The sequence below is a fragment of the Mesitornis unicolor genome, unplaced genomic scaffold (genome assembly GCF_000695765.1).
Source record: "Mesitornis unicolor isolate BGI_N332 unplaced genomic scaffold, ASM69576v1 scaffold2267, whole genome shotgun sequence".
Lineage (NCBI taxonomy): Eukaryota > Metazoa > Chordata > Aves > Mesitornithiformes > Mesitornithidae > Mesitornis > Mesitornis unicolor.
In genome coordinates, this window is record NW_010198211.1 from 139871 (window position 1) to 159423 (window position 19553).

The following is a 19553-nucleotide window of genomic DNA, read 5'->3' on the forward strand; positions in this document are numbered from 1 at the left end:
TCCCAGTTTGTCACAACAGCAGGATGTTGCTGACCCATGGAGAGATCCTGTCCTGCAGACATGAGAGTCAGGTTGAGCTTTTTGGAGCCAATATGCTTTTTGATCGTCCTTGTGAAGCTATTACAGACATTTTTGCTGGAGCTAGTGCTCATGCCCTGACCCCAGTGATAACCCTGTTTTCAAAAGAAGAAAAGGAATGAAAGCAAAATGGCATCTCTCTCCACTGAAGGCAGAAAAGCAGTCTTCGTATCCCTGCCAGCTTCTAGCAACTGCCAGCTGAGAAGCTGTCTCCGTGTTAGATAAGTGCTGCTTTGTTACAGTGATGGTATTTTTGTAATCTGACGTGTGCCATCCGAGTGCTTTACAACTGAGCTAGACCAGAGTCTAAACCGAAGAAAAGCGTTGCTTTAAACATTCCATGTGTTGAGTAAGAACACTGCTTTGGAAATGCTGCTCAACATTACAAAAAAGATGATTAAAACCCAAGAAACAGTGTATCATGTACAACCATGAAATAATGGGATAGGATTTTAAGGTGAGGATGTGAGTTTCTGATCTAATGAAGATTTGCAGGCAAAGTATATTAAAATCTTGGTAAGTGCAGAAGTATTTTACTGCAAAATGTCACCAGCGTGCTCAAGCTTTCTTTCCATGACCAAAACCCCCTCTACATATTATTACTTTAATTACTTGAGAATCAGAGCTGCAGCTCTGACTTTGTTTTCAGACAAGATGACTATAGATGGCAGTATTTGCCTTAAAAAAGCAAAACCGCCAGCGCCAGTACACTATCCGAAACCCGTGAAGAGCAAGTATGTGGACAGACATTTATTAGTAGTCACTGACTGAAATTTTCTCTTGACCTGTAACATAGGTACAAGCTGATCATTCAAAGTGTACTTTCTGTATAGCAATGTACCCAAACCCTAGAAAATACTTGGGTTTTGTGTTAAATTCTTTCAGTCAATCCAGAGGTAGCACTCCTGCTGAAGAAAATGGTGCAATCGGAATTTTACGGCTCATGCAATTAAGTCACCAGCCCTCTTTTTTTTTTTCCTTTCCTTTTTTACAGATTGATGTGACTTCTTTTGTCAAAAATTGTCACACAGATACATGCAACTGCAACCTTGGTGGGGACTGCGAGTGCTTGTGTACCAGTATCGCAGCTTACGCCCACAAGTGCTGCCAGCAAGGAGCAGTGATTCACTGGCGATCTCCTTCACTCTGTGGTATGTACCTGGGCTGGCCTCACACTGAAGTTCATCTTGGACATCTTTGGCCTTTCGCTGCCCAATAATACAAATATGACAGAGGCAGGTGGATAATGTACTTCTTCACATTTTTCAAGCTATTTGTGTGCTAGCTGTTACTCTTATACGCCCAAATTTGCTGTCTTACTGAAGAGGACTGGCTGTGTTCAGGGTACACCAGCATGGAGACTGCTGGAAAGGCAATGATGTACCAGATCTGGGGTATGTCCAGTGTTCTGTGTGGGGCTGCAAAGAGATTCAGTCCGTTCTACTTTTCATTGACAGAGAAAAGGGTTCTCAGCTATAGAATAATTTGTACTTCAGGTCTGCTGTCCTGGCCCATCTTTTTAAATACAGCTGTATGTCACTGAATAAAAACCTAAGTCACTGACTGAAATATATTATGGGAATTGAAACTTCCTCTGATGAAAATGAATTTTACATTTTTAGGATGCAGATATGCATAGATTCTGTTGTTACTCTGTACTAATAATTTGCTTGTTTTCTTTTTCTTTTAGCTTATGACTGTGAATATTACAATCAAGGTATGTAGTATTTGATATTACTGTCTTTGATTGATCCTCATGTTTATGTACCTTGCTGAATACACTTTCCATGTTTTTTAGCATACCATCCAGCTGTGTGCTAGAAACAGATCTATATGCCCTGAGTCCAAAATGGAATCAATTTTTATACATAATTGACTTACAGATAATTCCCTACATTGACCACTCTAGAATACAGATGGGATCTTTGACGTTCTATTCTATCATCTTCCTTTCTGTATGATGCTATTTTGTTTCTCTTTTAAAGGCAAATACCCAAGAGACACTTTTATTAGTACACTCAGATCAACCCTGGAAAAAATATAGTTTGGTAATTTCTCTCTTTCACAGGTTAGAATGACTTTTTTTTTTGATACTCCTGGTTTGAGTATGTGAGTTTAATGAGCTCGGCAAGTTAGCAAAGCAAGTCCCCATAGGCCTTTCTGCTCTATGTCCAGGAACACTGGTGGCATGAAAACAAACAATGTAGCTGTAAGCAAAGTGATACATCTGGCATCTCAGATGAAACACGATACAGTGCACACTGCAAATAAAGCCATTTGTAGCTTGCACTGATAAGAGTCTCTGTCAGCTGCAGCAATGTTGGAGGTTATCTTTTTTCTGTTCTCTCTATTCCCTAGAGTAGGATTGCATAGTCACAGTCCCTTGAGCTCACTGGACTTTCAAATCCTTTAGAAAGGAGAGGTGGCTTGTATGAGCCTGGAGTATTGCATGTCATATTCCTTGCCTATTTAATATTATTATGTCATTCTACTGACTTTTTCTTCCCTCCTGTTCTGCTATGGATATTTAAAATACAGTTTTTCTGTGCAATATCTCATGTATTACTTGAGATTTGTCCTCTATAAACACAGACATTCCTACATTAGCAAGGAATTCAAATACTGACACATCAGTGTGCATCTTAAAAGATTATGTATGCCTTTTACCGTTTGAATTTTCACCTCTCTGAATTAATTGCCTCTGGCACAGGACAGCTGAAGTCCTTTTCTCCAAATATGAATGGTGTGGATATAATGCAACTCTGATGATACTGAGATTAATCAGAATAATAATTAATTTTATGAACATTTGTAACACTATGCAATTATCTTCTAGGTTTTCACTCTGAAGTGGCTTGCTTTGTTTCATTTTTCCTTCTTACATTGACATATAAAAGATATTGCTCTGTTTCAATTAAAAACTCATCTGAATTAATTGATGGGCTTTTTCTTTTGTTTGGTATATGTAGTTTAAACATTGCTTCTACTTTTAATGGGTGAAGGTCAATGGCTTAGCTGTGTTGAATGATCTTAGTATTCCCTAATGTCTCAATTAATAACCTACTCATTTTCAATGTGGGAGTGGATTAATGCACCATGCAGCATATCTTGCCAGCCAGGGAGAAGCCCTAGAAGAATGTTAGCTTGTGCTTATACTGTAAATTTCAGAACTGGGACCTATTATACTTTGAAATGATAGGTTAGATTTTTATGCACAAGTCTCACAAGTATTGCATGGTAAAGAACAGTTCCTTAGAATGAGAGTGATATTCCTTTAATAAACTTAATTCCTGTGGCATCTCCTTTTATATTTGTACACTGTGCATGTTTTGTGGGGAGCAAGATGTTAAAAAGGAAGGGAAACTCAACTAAATGCAATTATATGAATGTGACTTTTGATACATCTTTTTTAGTGACTTGCATCTTATAATGAGCAGTAGATTTTTTTATCCTCCAAGGAGTCTGGCCCAGTACAGTAGCAGTTTGTGAATACTGCTAGGTATAACTGACTTTCTGTAATTTCCTTGCAATAGGAAATTTAGTCTCATGTAAAAAGTAGCAAGGTATACTGGTTTTGGTTAGAACAGAGTTAATTGTCTTCACAGTAATTAGTATGGTGCTACATTTTGTATTTGTGATGAAAGCAGTGTTGATAACACACCCATGTTTTAGCTACTGCTTACACAGCGTCAAAGCTTGCTTCTCACACTCTCTCACTAGCGAGTAGGGTGGAGGTACACAAGATGTTGGAAGGGGACACAGTTGGGACAGCTGATCTCAACTGACTAAGGGGATATTGCAGAGCATATGACACTGTGCTCAGCAATAAAAACTGGGAGGGAAGTTTGCCGGGGCCAGTGTTGCTCAGTGTCTAGCTGGGCATTGGTCGGTTGTTAGTGAGCAATTGAGTTTTTTAGCATCACTATTCTTGGGTTTGTTTTACTTCCCCCCATACCCCATGTATTAAACTGTGTTTATCTTAACCCATGAGTTTTTCAGTTCTACCCCTTTGATTCTCTCCCGCATCCCACATGGCAGGGGGAGTGAGCAAACGGCTATGTGGTGCTTAGCTGCCTACCAAAGTTAAGAGTCAAGCATGGCATTATGTGTATTTCCACCACAAAGTGTCAGCAAAACACCTTCTGAGACATAGGATGGCTCCTGCTCTTACTCTTTTTTGTTAGGTATGATGTCAAACTGTTGAATCTTTATGGAAACTTTATCAATTACAGCTCACTCCTGCTTTTGCTCAAGTAATAGGTGAAATGTCTGTTAATATGTAGGGATAAACATTCAATGATTTAGAATAAAAAGGTCTTTTTAAGATAAATTGCCTTGCCACTTCTTTAAAAGTGGTCACTTTGTGGCAAGCCTGTGGGCTTCATATGCATATGAACTCCGACATAGTCTCCATATAAAAACAGTGGTTACTATCATGCAGTTTTCTTCAGAAATTGGTGTTTAAATTCTAGCAGAGCCAAATCTCATTATGATGAGAATTCCTCCCCTCTTGGAAGAGTCATATTTGAAAGGAGCTGTCTTAGACTGGAAAAGGGTTTCAGCTGTCACTGTAAGGATTAAAAGCTTTCTCAACTGAATCACAATATACATTTTGCTTATTACTCACTGGGTGGGGTTTTAGAAGTATGCTGCTCTTGGTTCTTTCAGTGGGATACAGTGACAAAGATCGATGCTGTTGTATCTGGATGTATCCTTCTGAGCCTTTCCAGCCCAGCAGAAACAGCTCCAGGAGTTTGCTGCAGGGCATGTTTAGGCCAGCACCATTTTGGCTATGTTACCTGCTGAAGCTGTTGTCCCTGTTATATTGGCAGGAACTTTTAAATGACGATGTGGTGACGCAGACTGGAAAAATTAGCTGGTTATTTTACAACTGGGCTACTTCACTGCTCAAGCACTTTGGATGGCATAATAAATGGGGCAACGGGGGGGCAGAAGCAAGTGGTTTGTGGGAGAGAATGAACTAGACAACTGCAATATTGCTGCCAGAAGTTGAATTAAAGCCTTATAATTTGACAACTAGTGGGTTTATTTTTTGGGGCGTGAATTGCCATGTAGATCTTGGAGTAAGTAGCGTCTATTTGGGGAATAATATTGAAGTTGCTCTGCTGGTCCTTCAAAGTATGGAAGTAAGGACATACAAAGGACTAAACACCATAAAAAAGCAGCCCAGGTTGCTTCCTTGTACAGGTCATTTTGTGAGGATAGCCAGAAAGAGTTTTTTGTGCTCACTTTGTATCCGTTACATTCTGGATAGCAAGCAAAGAATAAGGGAGTACATTGAATGGATAGATACAGACCTACTTCAGCATAATACCTTGAGGCATTGAGCTGTAGTTCCAAATTTATTTGATTCCAGGTATGGTGAAATATTTAAGGTAATATATTATGTCAACTAAGACTTAAGTTTTGTATGTTATGCAAGGAGAATTTTTTCTCTATTTGATTTTTCTTCCCTTAGGTCTTGGTGAAGGACCCTATATTTTGGCAAGTTATGGGCAGAATGACACAATTATAGGAGCTAATGTATCCAGTAGAAGGATATTTCCCCTGCCTAGAACTGGAGCATATGGAAATGTATTTTTCAGTTTCATGATAACTCCAGGTCTTTTCAAAGATAAAGATTTATGTAAGTGTTCTCAACAATTTTGCTAATGGCAATACATACTTTTCAAATGATATGAAAGATTTTTGCTGCATCTTCTGAATGTCCTAAAATAACCTATATATATTTTGTTATTGGGACAAGTGAGGATGAAGTGGCCAATATCAAAACTGAGTGTTCTACTTTGGAGGAGGAATGCTGATTTTTTTTAAAAAATATTGTTAAACATCACTGTCAGCTTTAAAGCTGACTTTTCAGCTTTAATTGGAAAAAAATGTATGATTGGAAACTGGAAAATTTTGCATATGTATCTAGCAAGTATCAACTCTGAAGGTGAATGCAGAATACTTTTGTCTCCAGTAAAATATCTTCTGCTTTATCTTTTCTTCTTTTTTTGTGACTTTCAGTGGACCACAAAAGACATAACTTTACACAGCTTCTCAATACAATGTAGAAGGACATTTCTTAGGTGAACAGCTATTCCTAAGCTCTATTTTTCACTTATCAGAAACTGATCTAAATTACACAGCCAGATATAAATATGTTTAAAGATTTTTCCTTCTGCATATATTTTCCTCTCTTCCCATATATTTGGTTTGTGCCAAATAAGTCAATACAGATTTTTCATTGCTTCTCACAGAATATATTTTGTTGAAAAAAATCTCAAACTCTCAAAAATCAGCATAGCAAAGGGTTGCTTTCACTGTAAAATTTGAAACTATATTCACAAACAGTTGACAATTTTGCATCAGATTACTTAGGTTTTTAAGTATGATTTTGAAATAGAAAAGCACATAGAATAAAAGGATTAATTCGGTCTTGTAAATCTCCTACCGATGTAAATGGTAAGAAAAATACTCATTATATCTGTGCAGTACACAGGTAGTTTTCATATCTGTGAGGAATTAAATATTATTTGTGTAGATTAAGGAGACTTCAAGATTTTATTCAAGTTGACAAACAAATCTGAAGTCAGTCTTCTTCTAACTTCTTAAAATGTCAGAGAATTTTCTTCACTTTTGATTTCTGGCATGAGTAGAGCAAATAGAGGGTCGAATCTTTCATTTGGCCACAGGTTTTCTTACTGTATTGCTGGATATGATTGAATGTAAAAAAAAGTCTGACCTCAAGGAAAAGTCAAGCATGTTCCTGCAATATTTGCGTGAGGTTCTTTACTAATGAATTTTTGGTACATCTGAACTATCAGGCGTTTGTCTGAATTTGTGAAAAAACAGTCCCAATTTAAGCAAGTCCCAATTTGAGACTCCTTATGAATAATTTTGAAGTCTTGTAGCAGTAGGCTGAATGTAGTTTTGATCTAACTGATTAGCTTTCTGGTGGCTCTGGATTATGCGATCATTTGAAGTCACCTTTAGAGACTGCATTTCTAACTCTTTTTTTGGTGTTACATAAAACTGAAATATTTTTTGCAAAACACAGTTCTTTAAAAGAAACCACTTACCAGCCTATATATAGAATTTAACCTCACTTTTAAGTTGTTTTTTTCTAAAATCTTCCTATTTTTTTCGTTCTGTGGAAGCTCTGTCTCTTGTTTCCCTTGAGTCTGCTGAAAGACCAAACTACTTCCTGTATGTACACGACAATGAAACCGTTGGGTTGGAGCAGTGGCAGGCAAGTGCCTCCTTTTGGAGACGAGCCACCTTCTTCCATCACCAGGGCCTCTGGAGTCCAGGGCTCAGCGCCTTCGAACTGCACAGTAAAAAAGGCTTTTTCATCATTCTCACCTTCTCCGGTGTTAAAGTGGCAAAGTACGATGATTCAGAAGAATTCAAACGTTTGAGTAGCTTTAGTATTGAAGGTAAATATTGCATAATCCCCAGGGACAAGTATGTTTATTCTGCTTGCCTTCAGAGCACTTCTCTTTCATCAGCAATAGCAACAAATAGTTTGTATAATATTTTTAATTACTATTCTTTGTCTTCCACTCCACCTTCAAATGTTATTATTTTCTAATTTTTGCAGATATGATGATTGTTTTATCTATGGAATATATACTCATTGTTTTACTTTTTCAAAATGAACATGGCATATCACAAAAAGATGTGTGATAATTTCTCATTAGTAAACTATACATATCTATTCTTTTAAATGAATGGGGTAACTGTACTGCTTCTGCACCCAACAGTACCTTCACTATGTTTAACTAATTTTTAAGTTTTTAAACAAAACATACTGTAAAGGTGAGTAGGTGCTTGCATCTCTGAAGCTTCAGTGTGTTTTGGCTTGATTGAATTTAAAATACTTGAAACTAAAAATTAACAAAATCTCACCTATTTTAAAGCTCTCAAGAATTTATCTAGTTCTCATTTTTAATTTTTCTGAAAAGCCCAATTTATAGAAAAGACTATAAATTTATAGATTATTAATCACACAATCAATAAATAATACCTTTTCTTTCTTTCTCAGAACTTGGTGCATCTGTGCCTTATAGAAGGATGTGTGAATGGCGATATGAATCTTGTGCTAATCCTTGTGTTAAAACGTGTAGTGATCCTGAAGGAATAGCATGTAAATTCCTTCCTCCGTAAGTCAAATTAAGCTCAGTACTGCTACTATATTGTTTTTTATAATATGCTTTCTGAAAATTACTGCAGCAGCAATATCCATCCATTTTCACTTGTCCAGATTTCAGTATCACTCTTGTGAGCAACTCTTACAAGTCAAGTGAAAACACTTGTAACAAGCCTCTCATTTCCCATTGCATATATTTCTGTTTACATGCAGTCTTTCAACACAAGAATAAGAGGGTTTGTATTTAGCCCTGGGAATTAGCTTCTGGTAGTGGTTAAGTAAAAATCTATTAAATTAATTGAAAGCTGTTCCCTTCTACAGATTTATATTCGCATCTTAAACCAGCATCCCATGATGCTGTAAAGGACTACATCTTTCCGACAGAGCTCAAAAACTGTAGAAATAGTAAGGGTGGACTACGCCCTCTCCTGTAAAAGGAAGGAACTTTATACCAAGAGGTGCTCACTGGCATGATGTGAGGGATTTTGCACTGCCAGTGTTATCTTGTTACTTACTAACAAGATGTCCTGTCTCCACAGATCCCCCCCAGCATCTATGGAACCACAACAGAATAAAAGGAAAAATGCCTATAAATTCAAGGCACAAAATCTGGTGGAAAATAAATTATATTTTGAATTTCAGACTACCTAATTTGGCATATGCAGTTTATGATGAGGAATATTATGAATACTGCTAATTTTCTCTATTGACATTCTTAGCTTTTTCCATATAGGCACATTGGTTTTTAATGTCATGATTTTCTTATGAAAAATCCCCCCAAAATGAAAAAGTAAGAAAATATATGGACTTATCTGCACTCTCCTATGCTGAAAGTGCAGAAGAATGAGACTTTCTATGCAATCAGTCTAAATAATTTAATGTCTCAAATGAAGATATCTGGGTAAAACAGTGATTTTGTAGTGAAGGTCTTAGTCTGATGGGAAATCTTTCTGATTAGGGATCTGAACTTCCAGCTGGTTGTGGAAGCAGAATGCTCCAAACCTATCATGCTCATCAGCCTATGCAAACAATTGATTATTAACAATTTAGAAACAACATTGTGCTGTTCAATGTTTTATTGACCTTAAAATGCCTCGAAATGCTGTGTTCACCATTACACTGTTCTCAGAACTCTGATGGGGAAGATATTCAAATGTTTCATTTTGCAAAGTGAAATAATTTAACATTAATTTATATCTCTACCGTGGCTTTAGAATTAATTATACAATATTTTAAAGGGTTGAAGGATGCTTGCCTTTCTGTCCCAAAACCATGATCCTTGATGAGGTCACACTTAAATGTGTTTATCCAGAAGACTGTAAGTATATTTTATTATATTGGTCTAATCTTATAAATCACTCTACAGATCCCAGGAAAGGTTTTAATAAAATGTACATTGTTTAGGGTTTTTTTAATTAAATGCTTTACCAGAACACCTTTCTGTTGAAGAACGTCTCTCTGGGAGATAGACTCCATTCCCAGTCATCCAAAATATATCCCCTACATCCAAAAGAGCCATATCTAAAGTTGAATTCATTCACTTCTTTAACTTTGTGTTAAATTTAACCTTTTGTAATGGTGTTATACTCATCTCAACTATATTTGACTATATGCTGCTTGTGTATTGCAAGTACATAAGAGAAAGATCCAAAATGGAAGAAATAGTGCTGTGGCAAAAAGTTCAGACTTTTTAGTTGATGAGACACCACTAACAAATTCAGTGCATCTATTTCATAACTTCTGATGTGTGAAGATATCACATTAATTGTCTGTTTTGGAGATATGGTATTCTTTTAACATAACAATTACACTTTAATACTGCCTCATTTTATTTTGCAAGTGTTGAATTAAATACATTGTTTAATATTTGCTAGTACAAATATCTCATACAGTATACTAACCTCCAAAGATATAAAAGAATGTGACATATTTGATAATTTATTTATTCAAAATATTTTATTATTTTTGATTTACTGAATTTTCCATGGAATTTCCTTGTTGCTTCAAAACTGCTCTGTAAAATCAAGGTTTTCACTAATAATAAAAAATTAGCTACTCCATTTGAAAGAAAATTAGAAAACTTCTTGAGTCAGCTGAGTTCCTCAAAGTTGTCAGGCAACCTGAAGCCATTGGCAAGTTATCTATCTTCTTAGCAAAATGATGCTCTGATTTGCTAATATTTAAATGGGACTTGAGTAGAGATAGATGTTGCTATTTTGCTTTAACAATAATCCATAAAAGATAGTAAAACATGCATTTTTCCTTTTAGGCATACCTGTGACACCTACAGAACCAGCAGTTAGAACAAAACCTTCATTGTTAATCTCTCACACGGCTGCTACCACGGAGAGATTTCCTCAGACACCTCCTTTATCTGTCACTTCAGGGACTGAGTCAACTCATACGGGTGTGACAGCCAAAATAACCATGAAGGCAAACACAACTTTAAGGGGAATGAATATATCAGCACAGTCCATTAGAGACTTTTACTCATTGGAAGCATCTAATGCAGCTACCTATTCAACATTTTCATTACCAAGTACAGTGGAGCCTTCTGATGTACTTCACAGCACAGCCAGCCCTACTGTCCTTTCCAAACTCATCTCTTCAGCAGATTTTCCAACCACCCTTCAAGCCTCAGCAGTCACATCATATACTGTCAGTTCTACTGCATCTCTAACTTTACCCATTACAGTAGCAACTCCAACAACCCTGCTCAGTGCAAGTCCCCTTCCAACATGTTCTGCATTATTAACACCCAACTCCCTAGTGGTAGTTCCATTTCCACTTAAAACATCAACTACTCAGCTAGGAACCGTTCCCCCTACCTCAGCATTAACAGCTTTAACCTCCAAGCCATCTTTTGTCACTTCTGAGCTGCCTGCAGGGATTGGGAAGAGTAGGAGTCCTTCAGTAAGTCATTCCAAGGAAGCAGCCATATCCTCTGAAGTGTCTTTGTCTGCTTTGCTGGCTGGCAGAGCAACTTTCACAAGACCTGTATTTCTTCTAGGTTCATGGTTGAATCTAAGTGCATCTACTTCTCCTTTATCTACTTTGTCTGCTAGAACTAGGTCTGACAGTCAAACCACATTTCACTCAACACCCATTTCAGCACTGTCTTCAACTGCTCCTCAAATTCCTATGACTACTAGATTTGCTAGTTTTGAGACAAGTTTTCCTCAATTAATCACAGCTTCATTTTCTGAAACAGCAAAACCCTTGCCTAAAACTTCTCTTGTATCATTAAATGCAAGTTCTTTAGCTAGTTTATCTCCAAAGCCATTTTTAACTTCGGCAGAAATTTCAGTGACTGTTGCCAAGCAGACATCTCCATCAATAAAAGGCAGTATTTCTGCTGCTCTGCCCATAATGACTGTATCTACACCTCAAGTCACTTACCAAATCGCTATAAATACTTCAAGTCCTTCTGTAACACGCACAGTATCTATTCCAGTGCATTCTCTGATTACCTCCTTGAAGCCCAAAGCTATGGCAGATGTCCCTGGTGCCTCCAAAAGTCCTTATAAAGTAACTTCTACAGCTTCCACTTTTCTAGTCAATCCAACAATTTCTGATATGTCCATAGCAAGTAAAGCCTCAACAGAAAATAAATACAAAATGTTCACTGATTCCTTTTCAGTGTCATCCATTTCTAAAAAGCTCAAGAAATCTATTTTGTCTACAGTCTTCCCTCTTAGGAAATTGCTATTACCTCCAAATAGTACATTAACAACCACTTCAGAAATCACAGAGTACCCAAGCAGTTCACATACAGAATTGAAAACTGACCCTATGGCACAAAATTCAGGCACTTTCAATCCTACAGATCCTTCTCTTACAAGGTCATCCTCTTTATTTACAATCTTGTTATCAACATCAGTACCATCTTTTGTGACATCTCATACTACAAGTTCTTCATTGATTTCCATATGCAGCAGGACACCATCATTAGCACAAAATATAACTGCTACCCAAACACCACTTTCATCTGTAGATACACAAGGAACCTCAAAAAGTCCAGCTATAGACTTAGAAACTTCTTCTGTAGATTTTTCTACATTCACTTTAAACATAAGCCCTTCTACCAGCCTTTCAGCAGAGCTAAAAACATCCATTATAATGCCCTCTTCACCAATGCCTGCAGCTCCTGAAGTAACCTTAGAAAGCCAGTCCAGTAGGATCTCTATGTCTTCACCTCCTCCTAAGACCACTCATATCTCTACTGTTTCTCTAGGAAAACAGAGTTCTTCAGTAAGTTCTTCAGAAGAAGATGGAACAATATCAGCCATGTCAGCTGGAATCATCACTCAATCCACTACACCAATGATCATGAACACAACAGTGAATGCTACATCCTTAAAAGCACCTTATATGTTTGCAAAAATATCACCTAGCTCTTCAGCCAGTTTATTAGTTTCTTCTGGCAGTACTGTAGCCTCTAGGATTACTTCAAAAACCACTGATTCTTTTGTTGCTGATTTGGAGTTTTATATGGCTTCAGCTTCAGTTCCTACCACCATAGAAACACCCATGCATGTGCCACAGAAATCTTTATTTACATCTGCAGCAACTCAAGCTTCACAGAGCACTAAAGAAACTCCAGACATGATCGTGGTGAAAACAACTGGTACTGTAAGTCTATTACCACAGACAAAGAGTACCTCATTTACTGCTTCAGAAGTTAAATATGCAACCTCATTTGAAAGAACTGTGGATATTTTAGAAAGTGGTCAGACTTCACATGAGCAAAGAAATATTACCAAGACAAAGTCAACCACAACTGAGAAATCTTCCTTGCCTTACTTGACAGTGTCTTCAGTTCAGAGTTCACCTTTTTCAAGAAATACAACCTCAGTAAAAATTCTCTCTCTTTCTGGTGTCCTGAATGTAACAGCATTAGATTGGTCCAAAATCCCAACACAGAAATCCATTAGACCTTATTTCAGTTTAACAGAGCCCACAGAGCAGCAGCCAGGAACTATAATAGATTTATCTCATTCTAGTGGTGGAATAGCTCTGCCTTCCTTTTCAGAGCCTGTGGAAACACAAACTTCTCCAGAAAGCACAGAAATGATGACGGCTATAGCTGACAAGGCTTCCTTTGGTACAATGATGCATACACTGTTGTCTGCGTCTTCTGAATGTGTGGTATGATCAGTTTTATAGTTGCCCCTCTGTGTTAAAATATATGTTGTTTTTCAGTACATTCTGTATGCTATGTATGTAATACCAGAGATTTTCAGTATCTCCCATTTTTGTTCTTATTTGTATATTTTAAAATACTCAATTACTATTAGAGGATTGTTGTATTGCTACTTTTATACTTCCCTGGTGTATTCTACAACTTGGATGTACTGCTCTGGAGTTTTAAAGCTGTGTGCCAATTGTAGATAGTGAAGTATATTTCTGAGGTGCAGAAAAGGCCATGGAATTTTGGGGTTTCTGCATAATCTCACCATGTCTTTCTCTTTTGCAATTGTTTCTTTGTCATAGGCCTTAAAATTATGGGAATGCATGATTCTGTATTTCTTAAAATGCTTCAGATTATTACTGAATATAACATGGAGCCTTGAGGCGTGATGCTTTACACAGAGTATTCCATCAAAGCTAGATGGAACAGGAAGGGTGTGGGTGAATGAATGTCCATCACTGTCACCTGTTACAACCACACAAAAGCAATTCATTCCAAAATAACTGATGAGGGGTCATGTAGATAGACGGACTCTGTCTCAGAGCAGGGCAATGAACAAGTGATCACTTGGACTTCATAAGGGCAATGAATATAAAGTTGATTCTGGTTGTTTTTTCCTTATACAACAGCCAAGATACCTTGAACCTGTCGACAAATGTAGCCAGTATGTATGTGTTAATATGGGCTGGATGTTATACAACCTTTCAAGGAACTGCCCTAAGGATGTGCAGAAGCCAGACTGTGGTTTTCGAGGAATGCCAGTTCAAGTTAACACTGATAGTTGTTGCCCAGAATGGGAATGTCCCTGTAAGTCATTGTTTCATTTTTAAAATATAACATAGAGCCTTGATGTGTAAGTTTCAAGTAATAAATTAAAGGTATATTACAGTGGGGTATGAGATTGAATCTGGAATGAATTGAAAAGAGCTGTCCATCAGCAAAACAGAATGAAATACAGTGAATGTTCTGGTATCTTTGAATTAACATTCAACAGAGTAAAATATTTCGTACTGAATGAAAATATTGAAATTAAATCTGCAACATGAGCTTCAACACTTTCCAGCTGAGACTTTTCAGAACTTCTATCAATAGAAATGTTGAGATTTCAACATTTTCTGAAGAAAACAAATGAAATACCAGCATTTTCTGAAAGACAGAACCCCTAAATTTCAGTTAGGTCCAATTGCAGTTTTTACTCGTATTTAGAAACTGCAGAAACTGGCAGATGACCGTCTGCCAAGGGAACTAAAAGGCCAAAAAGAAGTCATATTTAAAATGCTGCAGCATTACTGAAACCAAAATTGTTCTTTTAAATGTTTGTGTCAAGATAGGACTTGACAGTCTCTTGTTAACAGTCTTGATAACAGTCTCTTGTTATCAGTATTGCAAAAATATGTACATTTTAATGCATGTATTTTATCTGACAATGTCCAGATTCATTGACCTTGCCTATAAAACACTGACTTAAGTGGAATTTTTCACCAGTTTAAACTTTCTCCCCTACCTTGGGCACATATCAGTAGGTTAAGGTATTTCCACTAAGTAATGCAAGATACTTGCTTTTGCTGATGGCTCAGAACTGCTGTTTGCAGAACAAGGTCATCAATATACATATGAACGTACGTCATATGAAAGCAAATATTGCTAAAACTGAAAGTTTTTAGAAATGCCTCATATTTGGTTTTGTGGTAACCTCATTAAATGACAGTTCTTTTTTAGGTCAATGTTCCGTACTGTCTGAACTGAGTGTTATTACCTTTGATGGAAACAATATAGCTCTCTGTAATACGGCTTCCTACATTTTAGTCAAGTTACCAGGAGAAATTATTGTTGCTCATATAGAAAAATGTCCTGCTAATCAGGTAAGATTCCTGCATTTCTGCAATAATTGTAATAGTTTCTTGAATTTTTGCGTTATATGTATGAATATGTGCAAAATTGTATCACCTGAAATTGTCAGATGAAAGCCATGCCCTTTCAAAAATGACAAGTATTTAATTTTCAAGGACCATGCTTCATAATGCTATCTAAATAAAATAATTTTATTTCAGGTTAAAGAATAATTGTTGTTAGTAATTAACAATATTGTTAATAATATTTGTATTATGTTAAAAGGAAATTCAAATGTAGGTTCCTTTTAAATTATCAGGAGTCACATAACTTCTGCATCTACATGTCTCCTTGCAGGTTCTCCACTCACAGATCTTCTTGAGGCCCTGAATTTATACTTACAATGTGGTCAAAATACCAAAATATTTTGTATAGCCACAACAATATTTTTTAGTTATTTTAGGAAACTATTAATGAGCGTGATGCGTTGTTCTTTGTAGTTAGACGTCTAACTCTCTGCATTGCCTACAGAGGGGATTCAGCCACTTTATTTTTAAGACAACCAGTTTAGGTCAGGTCAGTCTCATCCTTAGAGTCTGTACAGACATTTCCTTTGCATTGTCCATAGTTCCAGTTTATGCAGCCCTTGAACAACTGGCTTGTATTTCCATCTTTGGTTTATAGATAAACAAGTTCCTGATGAGGAACTTCATCAGACTTCTTGCCTTCCCATTCATATCTGGTGTCTTACCTACACTCACGGGGCAACTGTACACTTGATTTTTAAGTTCCAAGTCTCACATCATTTTAGAGGTTTCCTTTCCAAGTGCTCTGTTCAGTGTTTCTTGGTTGCAGCCTAAATGAACGCAGCTCACATGGGCAGATGAGTTTGAGATGTCTGTCACTGTAGTTCTTTAAGAAATATTTTCTGAAAGGGATTTGCAGAATATGCTGAATCTTGTGATGCTGGTAATTAGTTTCTCTCAGTGTTAAAGGTGATTAGTCAAAAGCCAACTAAGGTATGGTATATATGAGGTGCAATCTTGTGCAGAAAGATGCCTTGGTCAAATAGTTGTTTTATCAAGGCTAGGGCAGGGGATTACATTGGCATGATCATTGTATTTCTATGTATTTTTTAATTTAACTTGTTAAGGTCATTGTGCTATCTTTTCTGTATTATTTTTACATACAAACTCCTTTGATTCAAATATTTAACAAGTAAATCAAGTTTCTAGAAATAGTTCATGGAAAGATGCACTACATTAGCTGGGAAGTGTGTATTTTTATTATTTATGAGGAATATAATAAATTGGTTTAATTATGAAGATGATTGTAGAACTGCAAACACAAAGAAAACAGTCAACGTATTTGTGCCAAATAAGAATGTTGCTGATTATCATTGCACATCTGATCTATTTTTTTAATGTTTTCCAGAGTGCAAATTCAATAAGAAAACCAGTGAGTACTTTTTTCCTTTGCTAATTAAAAAATACATTAATATTGCACATATTGAAAATAATTCCCTATAGCACTGGTGCAGAATTAGAAAAACAATAATAACGAACTTGTTTGTCACTTCTCTTTCAAGGTTCCCCCTGCAAGCACTTCAGGGCTCTGTTTTAAGAAATTAAATGTAACAACACGCACAAATAAATTACTTATCAATCGTTTAGCAAGAAAAGTAAGTATATATCATGAGTACGTAGCATGTGCACACTCAGAAGATAGCTGGAGACCTATTCTGTTGTAGAATGCAATAGATCAGATTGATAATGAACATACTACAGGATCAGGATTTCTTTTGCAGTTCAGGTTCTCAGTAATTCATGGTATGCTAGAAGCAAAAAATATACATTTCTGATACCACGTTTTGCTTATATGTCATTTATCCAAAATGATACTTCAAAGTTATTTTGAGATCTTATAGAAGCTGTAAAAGGCATTTATATTTGAGACTATATTGCCAGATAACGTACAACTGAGCAGAAATGTTCCAAGATATGATAAACTGCCTTTCTTGTTAGTCAATAACAGGTCAGAACAGATAACTCTGAAAAATTGGGATGAGGTCTTTTTGTTGTTTTATTATACAATATGTGATAAGTAAGATCTAATGCTTCCTTAATTAGAAAGGATTTCCGTATAACTACTTTTTCTCATGCCTACTTCATTTGTAGTTATAGGAAATGGCACTGATGGAAAGCTTTGTGATTGAAACACTGTGAATGTTACTGGATGTGTCAGAGGCTGTAAAAAGCATCTTTTGCTGTAAGATGTAAAGACAGATAAAATACATCTTCACAATCTGTTTTTATCCCTAAAATGTATTTGGTTTATTTTAGGTGGTAGTGGATTCTGTAATTCAATCATTACCATTTTCAAAAGAAGGACTGAGTATTCAGGATACTGGTGCAATGTATGTCATTAATACCCCAGCTGGTATTGGGATCAAGTGGGCTCATGTTACAGGCATCATAGATATACAGTATGGATTACACTCTAACACATCGACAAAGACAGAAGGACTTTGTGGTGAGGCTATGGTGGAATTCTTTTTCTTATTTAATAATTTTCCATTTAAAATTTGCGTCTCCTTTTGTGTCCGTGGCCTGCTGTCCCTATAGCTCTCCTTGTGACCCCCATTAACCACACTGACAATCCTATTTGAGGTGGCCTTGTGAAATTCTATTATTTAATAATAATAAATCAGTAATTCTGTTTCAAAGCACTACTTGGTAATGAAGTAGTTTCAAAGCAAGTAATGATCAGTACATTGTATCTAATTACCTTTTAAAAATGTATTTATTTCTGGCTGTGTTTAAGGATATTATTGATATCAAGTATAGAAAAGGTGAAATGTGGCTGCTGAAGTTCAGGTAGTGACAATACATTTCAGTGATTATAGGAGAGAAGAACAACTGTCAGATGCTAGCAGTGGCAGTTTACTGCTGTGCAAGTACTGGTGTATTTTGAGAAGGGTTCAAGTCCCCTGAGGATGGTGAATCCAAATTCAGACCTCTTAAGGTTGGATCTAGAGTCCAAAACTGTACTGAGGTGCCTCAGACCTAAATTAAACTGATAGTAAATTTAGCATGTTTCAGGCATCCTTGGTAGCCTTTTTATAACTCTGCCAGTATGAATTACATGGAAAAGTGTAAGTAGGTATTTTAGGGTTATTTTAATTCTATCATACATGTTCATTTTCCAGTGCATTGTAATTTTACAGAATTTACCCCATATTGAACAGGAAAATTAACCTTTATAATCTTTTAAACTGCTTCTATTTTAAAAAGCAAACAAAAAGATTCAGGTATAGTTCAAATATCTATCAAAACAAAGTAAGTGTTTAAAATCAATTTTTATATTCTGCTTGAACAAAAGGAAAGTTCTCCTAGATCCAGTGAGAGAAGGCAAATGCTGACTCTGGCAGGTACCGCATCTTTTCACAATATTCTGCCATCTTCTCCACGCATGCTGAAAAAGACTGGGATGAGATGAGGTCAAATGTAGAAGGATTATAGCATAGTTGCCATGAAAAGACAGAAAGAGGATGCCTATGCAGACAACTCAAACTTCTGCTGTAAAGTGTTGCTCTACCAGTGAAGTCTGAAGCCTCCTTTAGTGCTTCTTTGCTATTCTCTACCATTTGTTCCTGTCTGGGATTTTCCTATCTTTTCCTTCTCACACTGAAAAAAATTTGTAGGACTATGTGGTAAATTGGCTTTATTTTTAAAGCTGGATTGACTCTGCAATTCTGTAATGCCAGCACAATTTGTGGGATGGCACTAGGACAGAAACAAGTAGCAGAAGTGTTAGGAATGCTGGAAAGTGGTGCTAGTGTCAAATGCTTCTTATCATGCAAATACCTTCTTCTGTATGTCCCCATGCTGTCTGAGAGAATAACACAGCCTGTCATGCTATGCTAGCCCAGTCTCCAAAGGACCCTGGAGAATATCAGGATGCAGGGCTGGAAGGATGAAGGATGAAGGACTTAGGGTGTGGAGAGCAATGCAGAAAGAGAAAAAAGGGTATAGGAACTTTGGCTGATCAGTACCTGGGATGTAAAACACTATTATGAAGATTAAAATTTGGGCATTAATGACTTGTTATGTGCTTATACGAAGTCTATGCTTTCATTGATGAATTAACTGAACACATACAATCAATTCAGAATGTCAATGGATGTCAAGGGTTTGGGTGGGACAGGTTTTTCAGTGTTTTCGTATTAATAAATTGAGTAAGAAAAACATTTTCCCTAGCAATTTGTTCATCAAAAGATTCCTTTCAAAACTGCTGGCA

At 36.6% G+C, this 19553-nt stretch overlaps 1 protein-coding gene across 1 annotated transcript in view; it reads left to right on the top strand.

Annotated features, from left to right (window-relative positions):
• Window positions 1-19553, top strand: part of OTOGL (otogelin-like) — a 95279-nt gene that overhangs the window by 56824 nt on the left and 18902 nt on the right. The window contains exons 30-43 of the mRNA XM_010189063.1: window positions 1073-1229; window positions 1769-1795; window positions 5558-5725; window positions 7242-7520; window positions 8129-8246; window positions 9472-9551; window positions 10503-10548; window positions 10915-10952; window positions 13075-13087; window positions 14059-14231; window positions 15144-15286; window positions 16689-16712; window positions 16843-16935; window positions 17597-17786. Coding sequence (XP_010187365.1) covers window positions 1073-1229; window positions 1769-1795; window positions 5558-5725; window positions 7242-7520; window positions 8129-8246; window positions 9472-9551; window positions 10503-10548; window positions 10915-10952; window positions 13075-13087; window positions 14059-14231; window positions 15144-15286; window positions 16689-16712; window positions 16843-16935; window positions 17597-17786 — 1549 coding nt within the window. The remainder of the gene's footprint in view (window positions 1-1072; window positions 1230-1768; window positions 1796-5557; window positions 5726-7241; window positions 7521-8128; window positions 8247-9471; window positions 9552-10502; window positions 10549-10914; window positions 10953-13074; window positions 13088-14058; window positions 14232-15143; window positions 15287-16688; window positions 16713-16842; window positions 16936-17596; window positions 17787-19553) is intronic.